This window comes from Acanthochromis polyacanthus, chromosome 1 (assembly GCF_021347895.1).
Source record: "Acanthochromis polyacanthus isolate Apoly-LR-REF ecotype Palm Island chromosome 1, KAUST_Apoly_ChrSc, whole genome shotgun sequence".
Lineage (NCBI taxonomy): Eukaryota > Metazoa > Chordata > Actinopteri > Pomacentridae > Acanthochromis > Acanthochromis polyacanthus.
In genome coordinates, this window is record NC_067113.1 from 14550501 (window position 1) to 14574496 (window position 23996).

Here is a 23996-nt window from a genome sequence, read left to right on the forward strand (position 1 = left end):
TAACCCTAATTTTTTTTTTTAAATTATGGCAATTAATCTAGATATCAGGAGCATCTTTCTCATTTTAATAGCAACATGCTCAAAGCTCTTTGAACTGATTGCAGTAGAGCTTCATTTACATTGACATTCAGTTTTAGTAAAATGAAATTTAAATGAAAAAAATTTAGACTAAAAGTTTTAAATAAGTCTAATACACAAAAGGAAGTCAGTAATTTATTTTACTTGTATTGATTGTATTCGAAACCTTTTATTTTAAGTGAAGGCTGGGCATAGTAATAATAATAATAATAATAATGATAATAATAATAATAATAATGTTATTATCTTCAATAATAATATTACAGGGCATGTACTCCATTCCGTTAGATAATGTATTCGTTCTTATTATAATAATTGCAAGTTATTTTGTATTTGATAGAAACTCGCGTTTGCAATAAAATTGACCAATTACACTGCGGCAAAACAGAGTAAGACTAAACTGATTCAAGAGCTTTTTGAAAGAAAGAAAGAAAGAAAGAAAGAAAGAAAGAAAGAAAGAAAGAAAGAAAGAAAGAACGATTTAGTAATATAATAAATATAATAATGCACTGATTAATTAATGCTAATATTGAAACTGCTGGAAAATGTAGATGATTTTTCAAAGGCTGATGCCCGGTCTTAGAGTCTTGCAGACATCTCCCATGAAAGGCAGTCCTCCAAAATGTCACCTGAACAATGCTGGCTCCCTCATCGACCTTGCTTTCCAGCTCAATTTGGTCTCAATCACAACATAATGAAAATGCACTCCAAAACAGATCCCTTTTAAAAATTACTTGTCCACGAATAGCTCTCACACTTCAAGTTATTTATTGTTAACGTTCACTTGGTTTTGAAACATGTACAGCAGCCATCACGCATTTGTTCCTTTTTAACTTACAAAAGAATAAAGAAAACATAAAGGTGGACGCAATAACGATTATTATACAGTTAAACGCATTCTTGTGTGTTAGCCAAATATACAAGTCCCTACTTTATTCAATAAGTCTAAATGAATACATTAGTTTACAATATTAATATGATAAAATATCAGGTTATCACCGCAAATAAGGAGTGGTGGCTTAGTACTTCAAACCTGATCCCACCTTTCCCCCAGTCCGAACTCAAGTGAAGCAGCATTCCTTTTTGTTTCAACAACATAGACTACGTTTAAAACATAATGAGGAAGGTCCAAAACATGGATTACAAAAGGTCCAGAAACGACATAATTGCGTTCAAGGGCGGCCATTTCTGTAATGTTCAAAAATAGACTCCCCTGTCAGAGATGTCAAGAAAATGTGCCCTGATCAGCTGGTGCGCCTCTGTGCGCCTTGTCCTCTACCACACCAAAGGGCCTCCTTTTTCAGCCCTCAGCATAACATATATATATATATATATATATATATATATATATATATATATATATATATATATATATATATATATAGTTTGCAATGGTGTGCTTTTGCTGCTTTTGCATGGGCTCATCCGCAGGTTCACATAGAAAAAGTGGAAAGTGACAGTACTGTATTAGGTCCTACCACGTTCTGCCGTAGAGGAGGTTTGAGCTGACCATGTTACTGGTGTAATCTACAGCAGATGTGTCTATCTGGGCCATGTTGAGCTGGCTGTGCAGTGAGGGGGGGCTGGGCGACATCTCCTCCAGCTCCAAAGCGTTCACCTGCTGCTGGCTTTGATGCTGGCTGAGGCTGCCGGTCGAGGATGCGAGCACGACTCCGGCTCCGTTCTGTTGTTGGCTTTGTTGTTGATTCTGCTGCACCTGTTGCTGGTTCGGCGTTGGCGTATTCGAGCCGTTCTGGCACGGTTTACCGTCCTTCACCAGAACAGGCACGGCTACGCGCCTCGGGGACTGCGCCTGCTGTTGGCACAGGTTACCGTCCTGTTGCTGCTGCTGCTGCAGCTGTTGCGCTGCCTTGTCCTTGGCCTGGCGCTTCATCTTGTACCGGTGGTTCTGAAACCAGATCTTCACCTGGGTCGGCGTCAGGTGGATCATGCTGGCCAGGTGCTCCCTCTCAGGCGCCGACAGGTATTTCTGCTGCTTAAACCTCCTCTCCAGCTCGTAAACCTGCGCCTGCGAGAACAGGACGCGCCGTTTCCGTCTGGGCGCAGCGTGGAGAACTGGCATGGCTTTGGTGGCGTCCGCCATTCCTGTGAGACTCCCCATGCCGGTCATGTTCATACCTGTGGAAGGTCCCATGAATCTAGAAACTTAAAAATATACATACATATACGTGCGTTCAATAAACAGAAGAGGAGAACACTATTTCGCCTGAAGTAGTCTTGATTGATTATTGGCTGTAAAATGCGTTATTTATTGAAGTTGGATTGAAGTTGATAAGCATCAACATAAAACATATTTAATAATAATAATAATAATAATAATAATAATAATAATGTAAGGTTACTTTTAAGTAGCTGCCAAAAATAAAAAAAAAACTCTAGCCAGACTTGAAAGAATGATCTCCTTTTCAGTTTAATTGCCAAAAACAGTTATTCTAAATTAAAGATTTCGTAAAATTGTGTAAATTATTGCACGAACTTTATATCTTTAGCCCCCTACCACAAATTAAATTATATCAAAATAAACGACACACACTTGGTGGGGTGCGTTTCCCGCTGTCAGTGCTCAGATTCGTTTATGTTTGCATGAAGAAAATAAGAAGTGGTGAAAGTGTGCATAAAAGGAGAAACGAACTTACTTGTGGAGTATCTTGGGTCTGGGTTGGTGCTGTACCACCCTGTTGCTGCTGCACTATTCCGCATGCTTTCCTGGTACGACGGAAGGTCTCCCATGTTGCCAATGCTTCCATTGCAGTATCCCCCCATTGCGCTGTGGGAGAACTGGGAGACGGTGTGCGGCATGTGGTAAGTGGTGGCCACGCTGGCGTTGTGGCCCATGGAGTGCTGTTGCATGCCGGTCTGAGACACCTGAGGCTGTCGGTAGGCTCCCAGTGGAGAGGTTAGGTTCCCTGCGCCGTCCATGCCACTAAACTTCTTGTAGGTCTCCTCGATTGGACTCAAAATATCTGTCACTGAAAAAGGCGTTGTGTGCTTTGGGCTCAACGACATGATTCAGAAAGCAGGTAGATTTTGTGTTTGAGCAGATCAACCGTGTTGTTGTATCGGCTCTCTCCTTGGTGGATGTCTACGTAAGAGAGTGCTTGTAGTGCGCCTGAGATCCTATTGATCGCCTTGGAGAAGGAGGCGAGCCCAGGGCGCTCTTAGCCCGGGTTTATTGGAGCCAGGAGCCAGGTTTACGACAAACACAGGGGGCGGAGCAAAACTCCTAAAGCAGCAAACAATAGTCATTGACATTTTAGGGAAATAATTCATGAAAACACACTTTGCTTTATATTAACTTGTTTACACGAATAAAAAAAAAAACACCCCACATATTTATGTTTCTGTCTCTTTTTTTATATACAGGTGAGAATAGCCCAGTATGTTTTGCGCATCAGCTGATCTGACCACATATGACTATTTTGCGTCAGGAGGGAATTCCACTCTTTCTAGAAACTTTGAGAGCACTTTGAACAGACATAAGGGCCACCGAGTATCATCAAAGAGGCACAATGAAGTTGTATGACCAGCTCATTTATGCTTCTTAAGCATCATTTTACCCCACCAGAGAGGGACAAGTCCAAATAAGCTCAAAATGACAAAATGCAGAAAGGGAGCGGCACTAGGGATCCAAATTGTGAGTATATCAGTACCTAACATCCAGGGAAAATGAAAGACACAGGATTTATAGATGATATTTGCTCTGCAGCTCTCCCGACTCCTAATAATTTACAACTAAACGAGCAGAAATTCATTTAAATTACACCTGTATTTCCTTAATCGTTAGACTTGGTGCAGTGTGGAGACAGTATTGTAATCCTTAGACTCTTCAGTCTGGCCAACATGCATTCATGACACTTTGCAGTCTTGACTTGACATTGCAATCTCTAAGCAAACTGACTGGCGCCAGGGGAAGAATAAGAGGAAGAGCGACACAACAAGGGGGTCAAAAGAGAAAAGAGACGGGCTCCTACAAATGGCAATAATGACCAGCAGTTATTAAATTAGGCTCTAACATGGATGCTGGTGTCCTACAACGCACCACTGAGCCTATAGTTTGGACACTATGCTGCTCATATATTCAGAATAGTCATGTTTTTTTCCCTTGTGATTTATGTTTTTCTGCAGACAATAATCGGGAGCAGGTGTTCAGCTCGGAGGTTATTTTCCAGACGTGAAATTGTTGCTATCTTCCTTTATTGGAGGAAGGAAGCACTCGTCTGCATGAAGCCACTAATGTAATTTAGCATGGCATGGCAGCAAGTAGCTAATTGAGCAAATGAAGATGTGACATGGTCAGCCATCAATTATAGCGACATATCAAGAACATCAATCTGCGGTTAAGTTGATAGCCTGATGGTAATAAATCATTGTTCTTATGTATATTTCAAGAGCCGAATTTCTTTCTTTCTTTCTTTCTTTCTTTCTTTCTTTCTTTCTTTCTTTCTTTCTTTCTTTCTTTCCCCTCAGATGCCCGGACTCCGCAGCGGATTTACTGTGAAGTGGTTGGAGTTTATTGTTGCAGACAAAAAAACAACAACAAAACAAAATAGTACGTGCGTGTTCCAAAGTCAGCTGGAGTTGTCAGAAAGACGCTGAAGACAAAAAAGGAAGAAAAAAAATCCTGAAACTATTCCTGCACAAGAGGTCTTACAGGTGTAAACCAAAAACTCTCTCTCTAAAAATCTTCTATCAAAGCATCCAATTTGAGTAAATCAACCCTTATTTAAAAGCAATAATTCCTACCTGAAAAATATCGCTATACTTGTCCAGACGTGTGCACCTTTTCCACTCTTTTGGGAACAACTGCATGGTGTCTTTTCAAGTAGAAAAGAAAGGTAGGCCTCGGCCCAGACCTCTAACATTATGTAAATGAGGCAAACCTCTCAACCTTGTGGATTACTGAGTCAGAGAGCAGGACCCTGGTCCACAAACCCTCCACGTTAGGATCCCATAAAAATCTGGAGCTGGTTGGCTGCATGCAACGCTTTTGAGAGCTTATAGTCCACATTAATGTAGTTGTCAATCTAAGTTAACTTTTACATCCAGGGAATGTGATGCGGCCAAGGCAGTGGGAGGCGGATAAACGGACGCGCCAAGGAAATGCGAAGAAGGCCCTGTCAAGGTTGGTTCACAAATCTAAGACTTTCAAAGAGAAAATGATTTAACAACGTCGTGTAATAATTTCTGGTTGGATTGTGTTGCTGCGCATTTACATGTGGATATGGTGCATACTGATGAATACTGTGCTATGTATTCATTTAAATTAGCCTACATTGACCCCAAAGGAAGAGCACTGACTCGGCGGTAGCATGGCGAAGAAAAACGCATTTTATTCCCAAACTTAGGCAAGGTACGGTTTTCTAGTTTCCTACCGCTTTAAAAAAAAATTCGACGTTTCTTTCATTAAATTGTTGAACTTTCAAATAACTCATCGTTGAAAATATTTACCAAGCTTCTAAAATTACTGTATTGTTTCCAGATAAACAGATGTCTGCAAAAATTACAACTAAGAGTCCCATTAGTCTATCGCCAGTTATACTTGGAATATTTTATCATATATTCTCTTATACTCTGCGTATTTTTGGCACAACTCACTGGCGTAAAATCGCCGTGTCCAAATAAACGGCACCGACTTTCTGTAAGGACATTTAACCAATTTTCTCTATATGTGTCAGCGTTTATAGGACCGTTTAAGTGCTGTTAACCAGAACCCAATAACAAGCCATTTAATGTAGTTTATATCCTACAGACAACCTTTTTCCGATACCATCACCCCCCTCATTTCAGCACAGCAGATGGACCTAAGCGCCTGGTCACTGAAGTGCTTTTCTCCATCTCGTGTTGCTAGTTCAATACCCTGAGAGATGTGGAGAGATGGCTGAAGGGCCAGGGTCCTGACCTGCCACCTCAACCACGCACCGGCCGAGCACAGAGTGCAGAAAACACGAGGATTTATTTAGGCGTGCAGCCTTTAAATCTCTAACTTAACTTTTAACTTCCTTTCTTTCTATAATATATTGGGAGCGAAATTTAAACAAACACTCAATACTGAAAATGAGTTCGAGTTTTCTCTTCTTTCTTTGTCTGCCGGATGGCTTTTAAGACGTGGAAACTGCTATGATAAATGTGTCCAAGCTGTGGGATACATCTATCCAGATTGAATTTTCTGTGCGTAATTTACGCACGACCTGTGACCACGCGTTTTCTTTGTCTTGGGCCTCTCAGTGCACTTAAATTTCGAGGGATTTGTTATTAGTGCATCACTCCATCTCTACTTTAAATAGAAATGCCAGTACTGATTAAACTGCAGTCCCTAAGAAAAATAAATCCCTTTTAAAAAACTATACATTTCTGTGTGGTTAGGCTCAATAAAGCGTGATTACGCACGAAACTGCTTTATGTTAGACCGACATTTTTATTTTTAAATTTAAGAGTTTAAGACAAAACATTAATATATACAATTAAAAAAGAATCCAAACCTAAGGGGATTCTCACATTGCAATATTTTAAAGGTATGGCGACAGAAAAAATACAAATATTTTCCACATATGTTTTTAAAATCAAATATTGGGCGATATAATAGCAACAGAAATTTAAGAGGATGGAGACATTTTCTTTGTCTCTGTACATCTGTTCTTTTAGAGTATTAATACATTCATTTCGTGCGTTATTACGCACGAAGTAAAATGAGCACGTCTATTTTTCTCTGGCGCAGAAACGAAACCTCATTGTTACTTTTATTACCAACACTGAAATCACCAGTCTCACAACATCCCAAATGGGTTATTTTCTTTGCTCTAAAACTTAGGATCTAAGGCACATCTGTATCGTGGCCGGCCCAGAGGCTGAATTGGTGTGGAAATTTGTGGAGGAAATTCCACACCTGCAGTCAGTGTAGTACCATTTAGATCAAATACTTTCTCTCCTCTTAAATCGCCGAGCAGTGTGAGAGTAAAAAGCAGGCAGGTGCATATCTTTCAGCTGCACTACTTGAAACGGTGCGGTTCCTCAGCTAAGTAGGTTAAAGGTCCTCCCAAGTGGAGAAAGTATGTGACAGACCTCTTGAAGACCGTATTCTTCTGCAGGAGTTCGCATTCATTCACAATTAATGTCGCTTGATGGACGAAATGATGCTAATAGGGCGCAAAAAACAGAATATGGGCTTTAATGGGATGCTGACCATAATCTGACAGCAGGGGAAAATGGAGAGCAGAAGAATTCAACGTAGTGTAATAGGATTAGAGTGTAGGAGTTATTCTTATATTCAAGATGCAGTAACTCATTTAGTGGATTAAGTTACAGTTAAGGTTATAATCAGAAGCTGGGAACTGCACTGGAGGTTTGGAAGAGGCCTGTGGCGGAACTGGATAAGTTTCTGGCAGATTTATTTTTCCTCAGACATAACCAGCGTTTTGCTGCACAACACAAGGATATTAGAAGTGATCAGTGTTAAGTTATTAAATTGTGCTAAACTGTGTCTGTGTTTCCTGAAAGAAACGATGTTCTTTCAGCTTTTAAATCAAGGAATAAAGGAGACAGAACCAGAGGAAAAAAACAAACAAACTGTCACACTATTTCCAAGTAAACAGTGGTCTTTCTTGGTTAAAGATAAGAACTAAAAATATTATAAAACTTAAATTGTATCATATTAATTTGAAAACATCAGTACCCTGATAGGAAATTAAATTCAGAAATGTGTAAACTGATAGTGTTAAGCTTTTTAAAACAAAATGTGTGCTGAGGCCACGAACTGCAAATGATTTACTTTTCCATTGGTGAATTTTTTTTTCCTGTTTTACAAATGATTTGAGCACATGCCACTAATGATCTCTGCACTCCTAACACAAGATGAGGAAATTAAAATCATTTGCATTAAAATGTGCAGGCATGAGGCTTATCAGATTCCAGTATGATGATTGTGATTCTAATTTTTAAGACACATAAATGATACCTAAACTTCCATTAAGCTTCTTCAAACTATAGCTGTGAAGTTGATGATCTCCAAGAATGAGAATCCTTGGTCAGATTAGGTTAACAGATCACATTTTATTTTTGCTTAAAATAAATGAATAAACGGGCATAAACAAACACTCATAAATAACATTTGTAATTCTGCCTGTAGTTTCTCATTTTGTTGGAGATTTGAAACAACTGCAACCAAAAAAACAACAAAAAAAGTCAACAAATTCCACCTTTCCACATTTGAAACAGATTTAGCTCCCTGAAATTTTAGGTCCTCGGGGTTCTGTGAGTGCCTGTCCTCTGCATTGTTTTGAGTGGCAATATTTTAGCATAGCTGCTCTCTTTTGTAACAACAATTAAAAAAACACAGCAGCAGATCAATGCAGATTACCAAATCCACGGCAGAACAAAGCAGATAGTGTACTTGGGCTGTGTGCTTGGTTCCAAGGGTACCTGGTTTGCCCACTTCTCTGCTGCATTAATTGTGGCAGCAGTAAGGGCAGGTAAACAAAGCTGTTGGAGAGTATGGTTGTGACTCAAACATGGCTCACTCTAGCTTTGTCACCCAGTTACTCATATGGCAAAATGTGTCTGCCAATCTTTCTCTTGTGCCTGTTTGCCCTTGCATGTAATTGTTGTGGTAAGATGAAGTCTGTTTCATGTCCTGAAATGATGTTTTAAATTTGTGTTGAAGTGGAGCTTTCTTTCTTTTTTTTTTCAAATGTTTTGTCTGTTTTACGTAACAAAATTTAGCTCACTTCACTGTAGAAAACATACTGAGAGTACTGGCAGTTATCTTGAAATCAGAAGCAGATTTTTGTGACATAAGACAGTTTGCACTATTGTATTTTGTCTTTTTTTTAAAAACTAAATTTGCAAAAGTCTTTTTTTTAATTAAAACAGGATGTTATGCAGAGATACAGTGGTGTCTTGCTTTAATTGGGGCATGTTTTACTAATCTAATCACAAAAAAGATGCATACTTTTTAGCTCTTAGGGAGGTTGTGTTGCATAAAATCAATTCCATTAGTTTTGCCAGGAAATCTAAATTGTGACGCTGTAGAAGCAGTATGGCCTGACATCATTCTTCCTCTAAATGTTTCAAACTATCATGTGTGATAAAAGAAATAATAATAATAATCAAACATGGTTTTACACCTGAAATGCATGCAAATAGCTGCAATCTGTGTCGAGTGTTTCCTGATGTCCATTTCTGCCAGGAATTCATTTATTCGGCTTGTTTTCATGCTAACAGTCAAGAGATGCATCTTCTAATCAAAAGTTTCAAAGCACTTTGAGTGCTGTGTGCAGAGAAGGAAACTTTTTTAATGGCCTGCCAACTCAACAATGGAAATGCGAGCAGGAGCTGCACATCAGCGCGGTATTTTTACCTGTCTGTTTGTCCCCACTTTGGGATGCTTTTATCCAGTAGGCCACCTGATAGCCTACCATTATTTAGATGAATCCACATAAACACACCACAAAACTACTTTAAATTCTGAATGTATTGATCCTGACAGATACAAGAATGCAGCACATGCTGCAATTTAAAATCTAAAGTCAGAGCCCATTTCCACTGCATAGGGTGACGGCATTCAAATGTTCATTTCTGCTCATTTTCTTTTCAGACACTGACACTGTCTAAATCAGCTGACAAGAGAGTGCCAGTTAAATTATCTGAAAGTAGAACATTACCTGCAGAACTATAAAATAAAATGGCACATATTAGACATATTTATTGCGTTCTAAATTAAATGTGTGCACATAATCACTATCACTTGACTGTAAAATGACGGTCCTCTGTAAATATGCAACACAGTTTCAGCAGGATATCCTTTCAAAATTGTTTTTGTTTGCGCAATTCCTAATCATTTTTGTTGCTGAAATTCCAAAAGAGTCTGTATATGGCCTTAATTTATCTTTCCCTCTGTGAAAAAAAACAATCCCTGTTTGAATTTTTAAAAAAAGACATATATCTATATGAACTATTTCAAATTGTAATTTTAAACCAGCATTATTTCTATAAAGACTGTGCTGTTGTTTACAACTATCAACCAATCGTTTTTCTTGTTCATTTTTCAAAAAGTAAACAAAAATTTAAAAATAAACCAATAATAAAGGCATTATTTATATTCATATGGATGGATTTTAATTGAAAAATCATCTTGATGTCGTAAAACCTCATTCAGAACAACACACGTCTTACAAAAGAAGACAAACCTTTTGCTTTTTTGTGCCTTGCACGAGGGGATATTTGCTTTTCCCATGATGAATTTTCAGAGCAAAACAAAGCAAAATGAACAGTCAGTCAAATGACTGCTCCGCTAATCATCAAGCAGTCTTTTAGCAGCAGTAACTTAATCATAAGTTCATTCGGCAGTCTTCAGCTACTGACAAGGACAGGTCAGAGTAAAAACCAGCCCTGCAGCAAATTTAAAAAGTGCCTGTCTCATATTATTGCTGCTGCTGGACATCACAGCTAAAGCAACCTTGTGTAAAACGGTCATAATAGAATGAAAACACAAAGCGGAATCGTAGCCTTTAGATTGTACAACTTCCTCTTAGAATAACACCTAAAAGCAACATTTAGACATATCTTATAATCTTCCAGTAGTTCTTCAGTGGCCATTGGAGGAACTACAGCAGGAAAACACAACAGCAACAACACAGTATCTAAGGATGTCCTGAGATTTTTATTTTGACTGAATGGAGTACAAAAACTGAATTAAATGTAAGATGAGAGAGTGTTGAGCAAAAGACTAGTATTTAACTGATACAAAAATAATAGTGGCTTCAGTGACATTTAAACTTGAAAATTAACCAACACAAAACGACCTTGTGATTTCTCACCTGCAAAATAAATCAGACTCTAGTATTGCTATATTGTGTGTATAATCTGTCTTTATTAATAGCTGATGAACAAGAACACCATATATTAGATAAGAAGTGTTACTTTAAAAATACAATTATATCAGGTCTCCTTTTTCCTCTATAAGATTACATTTTATGCAGCATATTTTTCTTTCTCTTTCCTTTTTGATGAGTGCCTAAACACAGCGTGCTGTTTGCCTCATAGCGCCCCAGAGGGATACAGCTCACAGGTTGTCTGTAAATGACAGGAGAATGGCTTTTAGCAGGTCAGTTATCTCACCAGGTGGAAATGATATAGTTGATAAAAGCCAAAGAATATCATCTTATAGCTTAGCATAAAAGGGGAAAGTATAAAATAATCATGCTAGAAGTGACTCGTGGAGAACAAAGCTTATGTTTAGTGTTGAAATCAGTGACTCCAACTTGCCATCAGTGTTGATCTTTACAGCCTCCTTCATGATCATCACGTAGTTACCAATTAACTGTATAAACCAAGGATCATTTTCTTTGCTCTCTGTCAATAAAACATCATTATATATTGTAGAATATAAGGATTATGATACAGTCTGAACAATATATTGCATCATAAAGTATTTTTACTAGAACACAAATGTTGAATAATTTTAACTCATTTGGAATTATTTGTCAAGCACTAAGGTTGGAGCCACACAGTTCTATTCAGCATGCACATACATCACCGCTTGACTTATGATGGCACAGTATTTGCAATAGAAGGTGTTTTATGATTCATTGCATGACTTGTTCAATTTTACACGTCTCACTATTCTCAAAATCAACAGAAGTGTTTTTGAAATATAAATACATCCCTAGGATGATTGCAGTCTTGTTAATGACTGCATAGAAATGCAAACTTTGAAATATATTCCACCTAGATTGGCATGCTGAATCCCCAGTGTGGCTCTCTTTGTGTGCGTTGCTGCCTGCGTGTCTGACTTTGTGCTGCTGTACAGTAACAACAAGTCTTCCCCGCGGTTAATGGCTCTCCTGTTTGTTGGTTTTGTCTCGTCCTGTTTCAGTGGTTCTTTTTGTCTGGAAGGATGTCAGCTCTCTGTGCCTGACCATCTCTGAGGACGCTTGATGTCATCTTGTCTACCTGATCATTACACTACCTGCTCTCCTCTACAATGCTGCCCTCTCGCTGCTCCGCCACTTGAAATGCTTGGCTGGCCTCTTCTCTGAAACCATCATGAAATTGTGCGCTAAAACGGTGCCGACTGTTCCTCCACTCTCCTCCCTCCAGCCATGAGTGCAGGAGCCATAAAAAGATTCCTCCACTCGGACCACTGCTGCTGCTCAGTCAACAGGAAAACACACAAAACACACTTCAGCCGTCTGCCACTGTTCACCTCTCACTGCTTTTATTTGATTTCTTGTTGTTTGCAGCGCAACTTGGGCAGCAGTGACCAAGTAAATGTAATGGACGTGACCAGTTGTTTAAAAAGACAGACTTAAGCATCGTGTGTTTTCAATAAGATTGCAATGACTGTGTGAAAAGATTATTTTCTGTTTCTGTTGTGGGTTACTAATATCCATATAGTGACATCTAGTCTCACAGCAGAAGGTTCAGCTTCATTAAACAGGTTAAATTAAGTTTTTTTCAGCAAATCAAGGCAATGGTAACCTTTTGCTGTAACAACAACAATCCATCCATTTATGCAAGTTCATTTAGAAATATAAACACATTTAGTATTTCACAGTTTGGAAGAAAACAAAGTTCATCTTCTTAGACTTCATATGGATTTTTTGCATTATCAGTTTGTTTTATTGTTCCAAAAAATTTACAACGAGCCTTTCTAAAGGTGGAATAGGAAAAGCCCAGATGTAAATATTAATGTCTGAATTACACTGGATGCTACATTTTCAGGGTCCTTATACTGTGTATGATCTCTCACTGTCACCTCACCATTGTGTTTTTACTAACACCACTGCTTCTCCTGCTACAACAAGTCACAAAGTCAGCTGTCAAATGTACTGCATCACGTCCATGAGTCACCGCTAAAATGGTGCGTCAAGAACACTGATAGTGTTATCTGTTCCACTACACAGTGTCTGTCAGTGCTCACCCGACTAAATCTTACACATATTGTCATTAATGCTGACACATATTTCCCTGAACTCTAAAAACAGGCCGTTAGTGTTGTGTTTAAGGTCCATCTCATGAAGTGTTTCTAACATGCAGCTCAGTTGACAGTATGTGAAATGGATTTAAATAATAGAGGAACAACCAATAAATGCAAAAATTATGCACTGTGTATATTAAAAGAAACTGTTCAGTCTACCTGTTCACAGCTGAAGATTCAAATAAGATTAAGATAAACTTTAGAATGTTTTTTTGCACACGAGGAGGTTTGAGGATTTTGTGCCACATACATTTGTTATTAAAATTAGTCATGGGTTTTTCAATGCTCAACAGGAATAATTACTGCAAGTTAACCTGCTGAAGTGTTTATATGGGTGCCTGACTATTATACTGCAGCAAATGAACTACCTTTGAATATATGCAACATTTATAAGGTTCTATTTCACACTCTCATGTGCAGAACAATAGCACAATTACTACAACTGAAGAGATAAAAGTACACCATCAGTAAAACCCGGTCAGTAGCAGTTAGAGCAAACTCTTTCTTTTGCACAGTCTTTTCAGTTTTGCCCATCTGATCTTTTCTGAATTCAGCAGAAGTGCATATATGCTAGCATTACTAACACATTTACAAAAAAAACAAAAACAAAAAACAGCTACACTTATCTTGTCATGAAAATATCTTTATTTATTTATTCGTGGTAAAGAAGATGTCTGAAAATATCTTTACACCGTGTCTGCAGTTAACTGGCTGACATCGATATCATGGAGAGGTAACAGATCAGATCATGTGTCTACAGCTTGTGTTGCTCAAGAGACCTCATTAGAGACTGAGGAATGGGACTCTTCATTTCTCAGGTGTTTCTAGCTCATCTACTCAGGGACGTGCTTTTCCCGTAAACTAAACGTGCCTTCAGGATTTGCCGAAATGGTTCCACCTCCTCCCGTATGTGCTACATATATTACAGGCAGAAAACAAAAATGCATCCAGTCCTGCTGCTACATTTACCACTATTCTTCATGTTTGACAGTAGCCAACTTATACTTTTCAGATCTGTATTTTTCTAGCATGGTGACAATCTCTGGAACTCCTGTGTTATTTATCTTGATGTCAGATGTGCACTGAAGGATTAAACTTGAGCATGGATTGTTTGTTTTATCCTTTACATTGGCACACCTCAGGTAACTGAGGAGGAATAAATGTACGAGTTGTCTTGATGAACCAGGATATTTCTGGGTGGAACTTACAGGACTCAACAGCACAAAATCCAGCTTTTATTTACTATGGGCTATTTAAATACTGCCCTTAAGTAAAGACAGTAATAAAACAGTGTGATAGCACAATTTAGCCAGATGAAACAGCACACTGATTGATGCACACTAGTGAAGACAATCATTCCAAAGAATGTCATCTTCATATATATTTTTTTTAATGCTGCAGGTTTTTCTTGCATCATGCTGAATATTGCATATATTGTATTATTCTAGTATTTTAAACTCCAGCAGTGCATGTGTATTCTATGCTGAATCTTATTCTGCTAAGTAACTATTAACAATGGGAACAGGCAGTAAGTGAGGTGTGTTATATTTCCTCTGAAATTCAGCAAAATAAAAGTCTTACAAAATTTGTAGGTACACTACCAGTGTATATATATATTTTATAAAAGTGTACTGCATTTTTAAATACACATAAATACATAAATAGATTGTTTATATATACACCATATACTTCATGCCATGCTTGTTAATAAATATTAAAATTATGTTACTTAATTATGCTGTACTTATTTGCACAAATTAATGTGTTGTGAGGTACAAGTTGTGTTTAATAATTCTTTTGCAAAACTCCCAAAATACCAATGTAAAAACAAATGTGTAGCGAACATTTATTTAAATTAACAAAACTAATTAATTTATTCATAAATCGCTCTTTGAAACAACAAATTTTGAAATGCCGTACAGATAATTTTTTTGGAAAAAACATTTAATTACATAATAATAAATATTCAAAACAACCTTCAATACATCAAATAAATCAATATGTCAATGAATAAATAAAATAAATGAAGCAAAAAGTACATAAACACACAAATCCTGGATTTGCATTTACATTCATGTAGACTGAAAAGGGAAATAGTTTGTTTTAAGATGGAGTGTAACACTGGCAATAGCATGGGAAGTACTGAATGTTCATAATAAACAGTTTGACAGTCTGGACAGCAATAGAAAACACTCTGTCACTCTAACTGGGGGAAAGGGACTGGAGAGGAGGATCTGAGTAAAGCTGATGTGTTGTTAAAAAAAATACGACTCTGTGTAAAATTAGTGTATCGTGATTGGAGACAACAAAACAGAGCTTTGATGTACGTGACATGAAGCAGCTCAGAGCTGGATTTTGACCTGACTGTGGATGAAGCTGACTAACCGACTCCCACATACTGCAAGCCAGGACACAAGAGTCAAGATATGAAGGCCAATGAATATTCCTAGTAGATTTAAACTGATATGCATTTCATTAAAGTAGTTTCAGAGTAATATTTGTCGTGGCACATTACTCCTGCAGCATGTGGGTTTTACAGGTAGCAGACCTTCACGTGCCAGAGATCCTCCTCTGGCTGTTTGTGCTGCTGTGTCGCTTTTGTGTGGATGTAAACATAATCAGTGGAAGATATGTGTCCACCAGACATAAATAAGTTGAAGGTTATTGCTTCAGTCTCGTGCAACATAAAGAGGATTATTACTGAATGTGATACATGACACAATGAAGCCAGTGTTAGTGAAATACTGCACCTATTCAGAAAAGTCCACAATGGGGGATATCATGGAGAAACTTTTATTTATTCGTTTTCCATCCAGTGCAGATATCTTCAGCAACACATTAGAAATTCACCACAGGGTACAAGTGCACAAACACACGATAGGCAACAACTTGCTACACATATTTCACATCCTCTTTAAACTGGAAGTTAATTAGACAATTTGAATTGGTAAAACACATTGCTGCCACATTGCTGCTCTTTGATCATCACGCATGCTGATTGAAGCATGTCGGAAACAGATGATGGCTGGTCGTTATCGGGCTCAAAGCCCCAGGATCCATTTGCAGTGCTGGCATCTCAAGCACCTCATGTTCATCCTCTGAAGAAGGTGAGACAATCCATTATGTGAAAGGCATAAACACTCAACTCTGGGAACCTGATTGTTGGCGCTGTCCCCCATCCAGCCCACCTGACTGCAGCGGACTGTGGGTTTTATACAAGACAATTCAAGTCCTAAGATGGAACATTGAGAAAGAGAAAACAAAGGGAAATGAGACCATATGGCAATTTGCATATCACAACACAGCAGCACAACTTTTAATAGAACTCACAGGTGTAAGAGAAAGAGGACTTGGAGCTGAGTTGGCTCTGAATATTAATTATCATGCACTGTGGGTTTAAATTCACTTGCAAAAGATGCTTTAAAGTCACAGATGCCAATAAACAATATTCTTTTATCATTCATTTTTTTTAGAATTAGAAACCTGAGTGTTATGCTACGCCACAGATTTATCGTAGGCGTGCTGGACATCTTTTCTGCGGATTCCTCGAACAGTTTAAGAGTGGAATCTGCTTGACGTTAAATTAAATCATTGAATCAACATAGTATCTTTAATTTTGTGCACATATTGGGATTGAAACACAAGTTCTGTGATTTTAATTTCTTTGTTGCTCAATTTAGTGACATAACAGGGTTTTAAAAGTCCTATCAGCATTATGGCGTAAACTTTATACGGAACAAAACAGTGAATGGACATGTTGGTTTTAATAGACAGTGAAAAGACACCATTGCAAACACACGAACGCTGCCGTTACTGACTGACAAGGCCATACTGTAGATCCTGCAGTTAGAAACTCTTCAAAAGGATTTGCTTTATTTTATATAAATAAATGAGAACCATTTAGTACATCCTAATTAACAATTGTGATTTAAATGAATATTTGTTCTAAAGCTGCATTTAACAGGTGGTTTGGGAGAATTGTGAGACACTTTTGCTACTAGAATAAAACACTGATAAACTTTGCAAAAAGAGAATAAAAAGAATCACAGCTGATCTCCCAGGTTCTGGCATAAAAGTAATGAATGGTCTCTATATTTAGCCACTTTTATCCTCCCTTACACATTAATCCACCTCAGAGTGATGGATGAATGCTTACACACATCTATATTTCCAGGAACGTACCAGAGTTTGCACACCAGAGAGCAGGAGACAACTGAATGAAATAGTTCTGCTTGAGACACATTTAGTTGTTAACAGCACTCAACAAACTGTTTCTGTTTTAATTGGTTGTGGCATTCCTTTGTCATTGTCACTCTGAAATAGACGAGGTATGTACTACTGGAATATGAGTTTATGATCTACACTGTGGTACATTTTAAGAAAGAATGTTTTGTTCAGAGTTATGAAATCCACTATCTCACACATCTTACATGAATGTGTGTGTGAAACCTGTAATCCATTCATTCCTGGATTATTATGATCATAAGCCCACTCTTTGGATTTGACCAAAATAACAAGGCAGAATGATTTTTATTTGCAGTCTTTTATTTGATTTGTCACACACAATACATTTTTTTTTACATGGCATCATGGAGTGTTAGATGGGGTGAGGATTTAGGGAAGATAAAAACCAGCCTTTTCTCTCTGAGCACCTACATCCTCCTGTCAGTCTCCTCGTGTCTCTGCGGACTCTGCTGTTTCCCTAATCTTAACATTCAGCAAAGTCAAGAACCCTGACGCTCGCTCCTTTTTCATGAAGATGAGTCTGAACCGGCTGCTGGTCATCTGCAGCACTTTAAACTGAGCCACATTTTAAGAACTGCACTATCAGCGTCTCCTACAGCAAAACACTGATGCGTCTTTTGTCTTGTGCAAGGAAGCGAGAACGGAAGCTGAATGCACATCCATTTATTTTGGTGTGAAACAGTTACACGTATAAGATCTTATTCACTGACTGAATATCACTTGAAGCATTTGAGCTGTCAGAAAAGTGTCACGATGGATTTTAAACTGTTTGTGCTACTCAGCCTTGTGCTGGCATTACCTACCTCAGATGGAACAAAAGGAAAGGAGCTGAAATTCTGCTCTGAAAACCTGCTACACCTACTTCCACTCATGGCAAATGAAGTTTATGGGAATGACCTTACGTGGAGAGGAGAACACTTAAGCAATTAGATTCTGCGTTTTGTCTCAGCTGTGGTTTTCTGCGTGTGAAAGAACAGCATTGCGTGGAGCTGATAAGGAAAAGCAGAGCAATAACACCTCGGTGTAAGTAGCTGGAGAACAAACTGTGTAAGCACTTAAACAAGGCCGTCATGATGTTCATATGTTGGATTTATGGAAACGAGTGAAATGAATCATGTTGCAGATGTAAAATATGGGCTATAATACTGCATTGTGTGTTTAAAATAATCACACCATAAACTTAAATTTGCAATTCTGACAGACTTCTGTAAAAAAAAAAATTCTTTGTAATCTTTAGTTGTCTTTATCTTTTCTAGTATATTTCTCACATCTATACAGCTTAAATTCAAGTGCCAACTGAACATCAAGGAATGTTGTATACAATTCTAACAGACAAACACATCAGCTGGGAATAAAGCAAGTAAATTGGTTTATTATTGAGCAATTATTCCATGAATTAAACATATTAAATCTACAAATAGTGACTTCATTTGAGAGAGATGTTATGAATCTAACTCCTCATTTGTCATGAAATAAACAATTTATCGGAGACTATTGCAGGCATGCATCTACTTCTACTGTATTTATATTCTGTTTAACTTTCATGTTATACATGAACATAACAATACAGAAGTTGCTCAAAGACGCCTCTGGGATTTCTCTTCTTTTCTCGCTCTCATTCAGCTCCACAGAAAACTGAAGCTCCAGCTCTTCTCTTCTCTCCTGTTTCTTCCTCGGTTAAACCACAGATACTGGTGTGTTTGTTAGTCAGCTCTCGGCTCGCCAGGTTCTTCTCATGCAGATGGGAGGCTGATGTGAACAATGCTCTGCAGACGCTCTGTCCCACTGAGTAAACTTGCAGATTTGCCGTGTGGATTTGTACTGGTCCACACTCTGTACCTTCCCACCTGCTCAAATACACACACACTGCTGCTCTCACCAGCAATTAGAATGTAGACTGGGTAATATTTTGGAGTTGTTGCTTTTGATTATGATACTTTCCCATGCCTGCAGTCTGTCTTCTCACTAAATGACTAAGCAGTAGAACTCCTTATGTGGAAATGTTTCTGCTCTGTCTGCTGTGATGTTGGCTGATTTCTTCCTAAAGTCAAAAGTGGTGCAAAAAAAAAATCTCTTGCGGATTGTAAATTTATTTCCTCCTCCCTCAGCCCTCTTCCATCATGTTCAGCATCTCTCCACCCCCTGCTGCTCCATCTTTCTAACCCAATGAGGCCCCCTACAGGTGCAAGCTCACTGATGCTGAACTGAGCAGGTGCGTAAAGATGGTAGCCTTTTACTTTGACGTCATTTGACCCATTTTGCAGTGTTTTGCATACTTCTCTGCATGAGGAGATGATTGTGCTCAGGCATTTTTATTTATTTATTTATTTTTTGTTGCAGGCTGCAGAGTAACTCTATATAACTGCAGGACGTGAGAGACATTTAAATGACACTGGCCAGTTGATTTTCTATCGTAAACGTGATTATTAACCATTTGTTGTTGTATTTTTGGTTTTAAAGAAGGCATTCAAACCTCATAGACCTGCTTTTTATAGTAGGTAGTAGTTCCCATTTTTGCTCAGTATGACATGTTTTCAGTAGAAGCTGCTTTCTTTGATCAGTTCTGGCATAAAAATGTCAATACGAAGTTTCTTACATTGTTGAGGACATTTGACTCACACTTTTCTTTGTTGTAGTTGGCACTGATTCAACTGAGACTTTCTTTGGAAACCCTCACTTCACCTCTATTGTTCACTTTCACTGAAGTGAATTAATGTGCACCATATTTGTCCTCCTATCCAATTGCGCCACACCGTGGAGACACCCAGAGTCTCTCCTCCTCCCCCTCCTCTCTCTCTCTCTCTCTCTCTCTCTCTCTCTCTCTCTCTCTCTCTCTCTCTCTCTCTCTCTCTCTCTCTCTCTCTGTCTCCCTGTATCTTTCTCTGGGTGTGAAATACAAACTGTACTAATTGCCTGTGGACTGTTTACGTCAAGTCTAGCTTGTTTTGAAGAGCGTTATGATTATGCTCTCAAGATCCATAACAATGTCATAAACCACAATCATGTACTTAAACGACAGTCAAGTTTGCTGCCATGTCTGTTCATTAAAGAGGGGGAGAAAATCACGTTCATTGCAGCAGTTGGGATGTGATTTAGGTGCAGTAATTTGTAGTGATGGCATTGCATGAAGTTGGACGACGTTTGCAGGTGAAAAACGCTGCATGACGCCTACTAAAGACCTCTGCTTCCATCTCGTGGCCGCCCGGCGCAACAATCCTCCCCGTGCACTCTCCCTCCCCTCCATCACTGCCTCTCACTCTCTCTCCTTTAATATCATCACTGTGGCGAATCTAATCTGGATCTCCTTTAAGGCAATAAAACCCAGATAGCTTCCTTTAAATGAAAAGCACCGCTTATTATAGCTTTGAAATCCTCGTTTATTTGGCGATGTGCACGATAGAAAAATGATTCATGTCGAGGTTCAAATGGGCAGGATGACGAAGATCCACGGTGTCCCAAGTGCATATTTCCTCGAGTATTGTATTCCAAGGTATATAATGGTGTTATCCACGCAGGTTGAACTATGCTGCACGCCAAGATGCTTGTTTTAATGTCGCACTGCTTTATCCCTTCAAGCAGCCAAAAGCAATTTCCGATAAATTTGACCCTGTTGCTGAGCTGGTGGAGTAGTGTAATTTTCTGGTGCGTTAATGACAATACAAGGGGTTTGTAAATGGAATATTGCTCCCTAAAAGTTTACCGAGAAGGATTTTTTCTTTCTTTCTTTTTTACACAGCTAGCAATTCGGTGTGGCTTCAGTTTTGGGGTAAACACAACAGAGCTTGACTGGATGCGTGAAGAAATTATTTGAGTTGGCCTTAACTGGGTTTGAATTTGCAATAAATTTGCAAGTGAGCTGGCTCAGTGATCTTTAGATCTACATTTGTTTGCTCCTGTGTAAACATAAAATATGTAACAGCTAATAAAATGCAGAATGAAGTGTGATTTTTTTTACAAATATGTCCATGCGCAAATTCCCAGTCTTTCCAAACGCACCAGATCTGGGCGCATCAGTCCACCAAACACCTGCCAGTTTCTGTTCCCATGGAAAAACATCTGCATCTTCCAGACTCACAATACAATTAGAATGCAAATGGAAGCTTTAGCTTTTACTTCTCGCATTATTAAGTTGTTTTATTTGTATATTTCTACCACTGCTCCCAGAATGAAAAAACGCATTAGGATGCAATTTAGCAGCGTATTTGCGTAAAAGCCAAAATTGTGAAATCCGACCTTTAATTGATAATTTATAGCGGTCCAGTTTTACACTTTAACTCGTTTAAACGGGAAATGATCGGGGCAAATAGTGTCAAATATTTTTCCATTTTAGAAATAGGCCCACGCATACCAGCCGGGACTCAAAGCAAACAAGGAAGAACACTGTCTGGAATTAAAAATAGTTTTTGCGCTGTGACGAGCCACTTTTTTGGACAGACAATAATCAGCCTTTGACTTTGGAGAATGGGAGGATAGAGGGAAAAGAGAAATGAGAAGGCTGTTGTTGGCATAGCTCTATCAAGGAAGAAGGACTCCCTGTTATGGGTGAATGGGGCTTCTTTTTTTGACCAGAATAGATATAGCACGAATTTTTAATTCGTTTTTCTTTGAGAGACAACAATGCTTTATTTGAGAGCTTGATACAATTTGGGGTTTGTAAGAGATCCTTTTCTCCTTTTCCGAGCCCAGCTGCCCATATGGGACACAACGTGTGCAGCAAAGATCACAATGGCACCAAGTGACAGGCAGGACAAAAAGCCCAAGGATACATCTCCCTGACTCTGAACAGCACCAAGAAACTCTGTCTATCTTCACTGTCTGTATCTCCACTCCTGCTGCTCGTTAACATGCACGCCTCTAACATCCAGCAAAAACCAGGCCTGGGCTTTTGTCTTTGTGTTGCCTTGTGTACTGTATTATGCAATGATGGAGTCACAGAACCGCCTCATCAGATGGACAAAATCTGACCCAGAAGTCAGTCAGTTTCTTTGACTTGTTAGTTTGTTTGTGATGCTGCAGGATTTAAGTTTGTGTTTAAAGACAGCAGCTCACTAAAATCCAATTCCACACAGCCAGTCATTTATCACCGCCTTCTATCAGTTCACTTTGTAATTCCTACAACACGCACTGCATCATTTTTCTCCTCGCATCGGGTTTCCGTAATCATTTTTGGCATAAGCGATTATTGGCACGTTATAATCAACGCTGCTCATCCCTCACCATTTTTCCTATTTTTTATTTATTAATCGACAAAGAAATTAAAAAAGAAAAACGGTGATCAAGCTACTGATTTATTTGACCTACGAGCTCAACCAGTGGTGAAACACAAACCTTTTCTGTGAGGGACAAATTGAGTCTGTGTCGTCCACAAAAGCAGTAGCCCCCTGAGACTCAATTCTGTAAATAATTAGCAAATTTGCTCAATTTGGCTGTTTGTTCAGCGATGATAGGGGCGACTCCAACATCTGCTGGGAGACTTTTTTTTTTGTCCCGGGACAAACAAAATGCATAGATTTTTCTACTAGGTCATCATATTTACCCAAGATATTGAGTGGAGGCTGATAATCCGCAGTGCGCTCTGCGGATCACTAGGAGCCATTTGTGCTTGTTTTGGTCCCTGCGTAAAAGCACAAGGCTCCTAATAGTGTAAAGTATATTGTAAAGCAGGGTGTGATTGCTAACACGTTGCATGATGGTGTCAAATATAACTTTATTAGGGCGCTTAATGCCTCTATAAGTCGTGCGTATTTTCGCTGAGCGTTGGCCGCGGTTAAACAAAGAAGGCTGGTGAGTCATTGATTATTCCTGCTTCTATTTGCAGTTTAGCGCTTAACAAGATAACAAAACATTTATTGCATTAAACAATGTTTTTCCTCCACCGTCTACCACTTTACACCCAAGGCCGGGAGTGGCTGGGGACGCTGACAAAAAGGAGAGCTTTTGACTCAAAAGCTTCTTATGTTGAGAAGCCCACTTATATTAAGTGAGTGGATTTTAGTCCCATTTCACAAGTGACTTTAGGCTCTTTATTAGTGAGGTGTCTGGACTCAGAAAAAATATTCTCGGGATTAAATTTGCCCAGAAAGAAAAGGAGTGAAGTGCGCAGGAGATTTATTCCCATGGTCAACTCTATTCTGTGCCACAATTTGGCTCCTCGCTTTTCATTCTGATGTTTAGCGATGTCTTTTCAAATCGAATGGCACACTTAGATAAATCAAACCCTTATTTTAGAAACACAGCATTTTATTTAAAAATTCTCATTTAAAAATTAGGATATTTGTTGCCATCACCGCGCGGCTACATTGTATTTTACATGTGTAATTTGACACTGCAGTGCTTTTTTTTAAATGCCAAAAATCACTTCCTTCATTTCTCTGGACATCCGGAAATATAGATATATAAGCTACAGCCCGTTTTCCATCTCCACGCTCCCGCGAGTTCTCTAGGTTGCAAACACTTGCCACAAAATATTTACAAGGAATAAAAACCAAAGGAAAAAAGCTGAAAACTTGCCAGTGTTTATTCATGGCCATAAATATTTTTTCGGTCCATAAAAGAAGCAAGAAATTAAAATTTCTATAATTATAAAGTGGTTCGTACGTGCTGATAATAACACGAAGGGACAAAAGAAAAAAAAGAGGAAAACATCTCTACAACCAACACACAACATACTTTACAAAAA

The 23996-nt window shown here is 38.6% G+C and overlaps 2 protein-coding genes and 1 long non-coding RNA gene across 8 annotated transcripts in view; 1 reads left to right on the forward strand and 2 right to left on the reverse strand.

Annotated features, from left to right (window-relative positions):
• Window positions 1–829: 829 nt before the first annotated feature.
• Window positions 830–3240, reverse strand: nkx2.4a (NK2 homeobox 4a). 2 transcript variants are annotated; one of them, XM_022192473.2, is made up of 2 exons: window positions 2736–3240; window positions 830–2244 (listed from the first exon to the last, which is right to left on the reverse strand). In XM_022192473.2, the coding sequence occupies exons 1-2, from the start codon at window positions 3103–3105 to the stop codon at window positions 1553–1555; spliced, it is 1062 nt and encodes a 353-aa protein (XP_022048165.1). In that variant the 5' UTR covers window positions 3106–3240; the 3' UTR covers window positions 830–1552. The 2 variants fall into 2 exon arrangements, with proteins under 2 accessions (XP_022048165.1, XP_022048166.1); XM_022192474.2 differs by having other exon boundaries at window positions 830–2217; window positions 2736–3238.
• A 185-nt stretch (window positions 3241–3425) lies between these two features.
• Window positions 3426–14659, forward strand: LOC127534705 (uncharacterized). Its single transcript, XR_007942968.1, has 2 exons — window positions 3426–5221; window positions 11969–14659. It is a non-coding gene; the product is annotated as an uncharacterized LOC127534705 (long non-coding RNA).
• Window positions 14660–15849: 1190 nt separating this feature from the next.
• nkx2.2a (NK2 homeobox 2a) overlaps window positions 15850–23996 on the reverse strand; it is a 15258-nt gene continuing 7111 nt past the window's right edge. For 4 of the 5 annotated variants that reach the window (XM_051950566.1, XM_022192477.2, XM_022192475.2 and 1 more), the window contains one exon: window positions 23817–23996. This exon is cut by the window's right edge. Coding sequence is in view for 1 of the 5 variants with exons in the window: in XM_022192476.2 (XP_022048168.1) it covers window positions 16114–16304 (191 nt within the window). In the remaining 4 variants the exon portion in view is untranslated. Of the gene's footprint in view, window positions 16305–23816 lie in introns of those variants that run through there. The other variant, XM_022192476.2, reaches the window with a different exon arrangement.

Coding starts and splice junctions, on each gene's coding strand:
- nkx2.4a (XM_022192473.2), bottom strand. CDS start 3,105: ATGTCGTTGAGCCCAAAGCACACAACGCCTTTTTCAGTGACAGATATT. Junction 2,245..2,735: donor AGACCCAAGATACTCCACAA/GTAAGTTCGTTT, acceptor TATATTTTTAAG/TTTCTAGATTCATGGGACCT.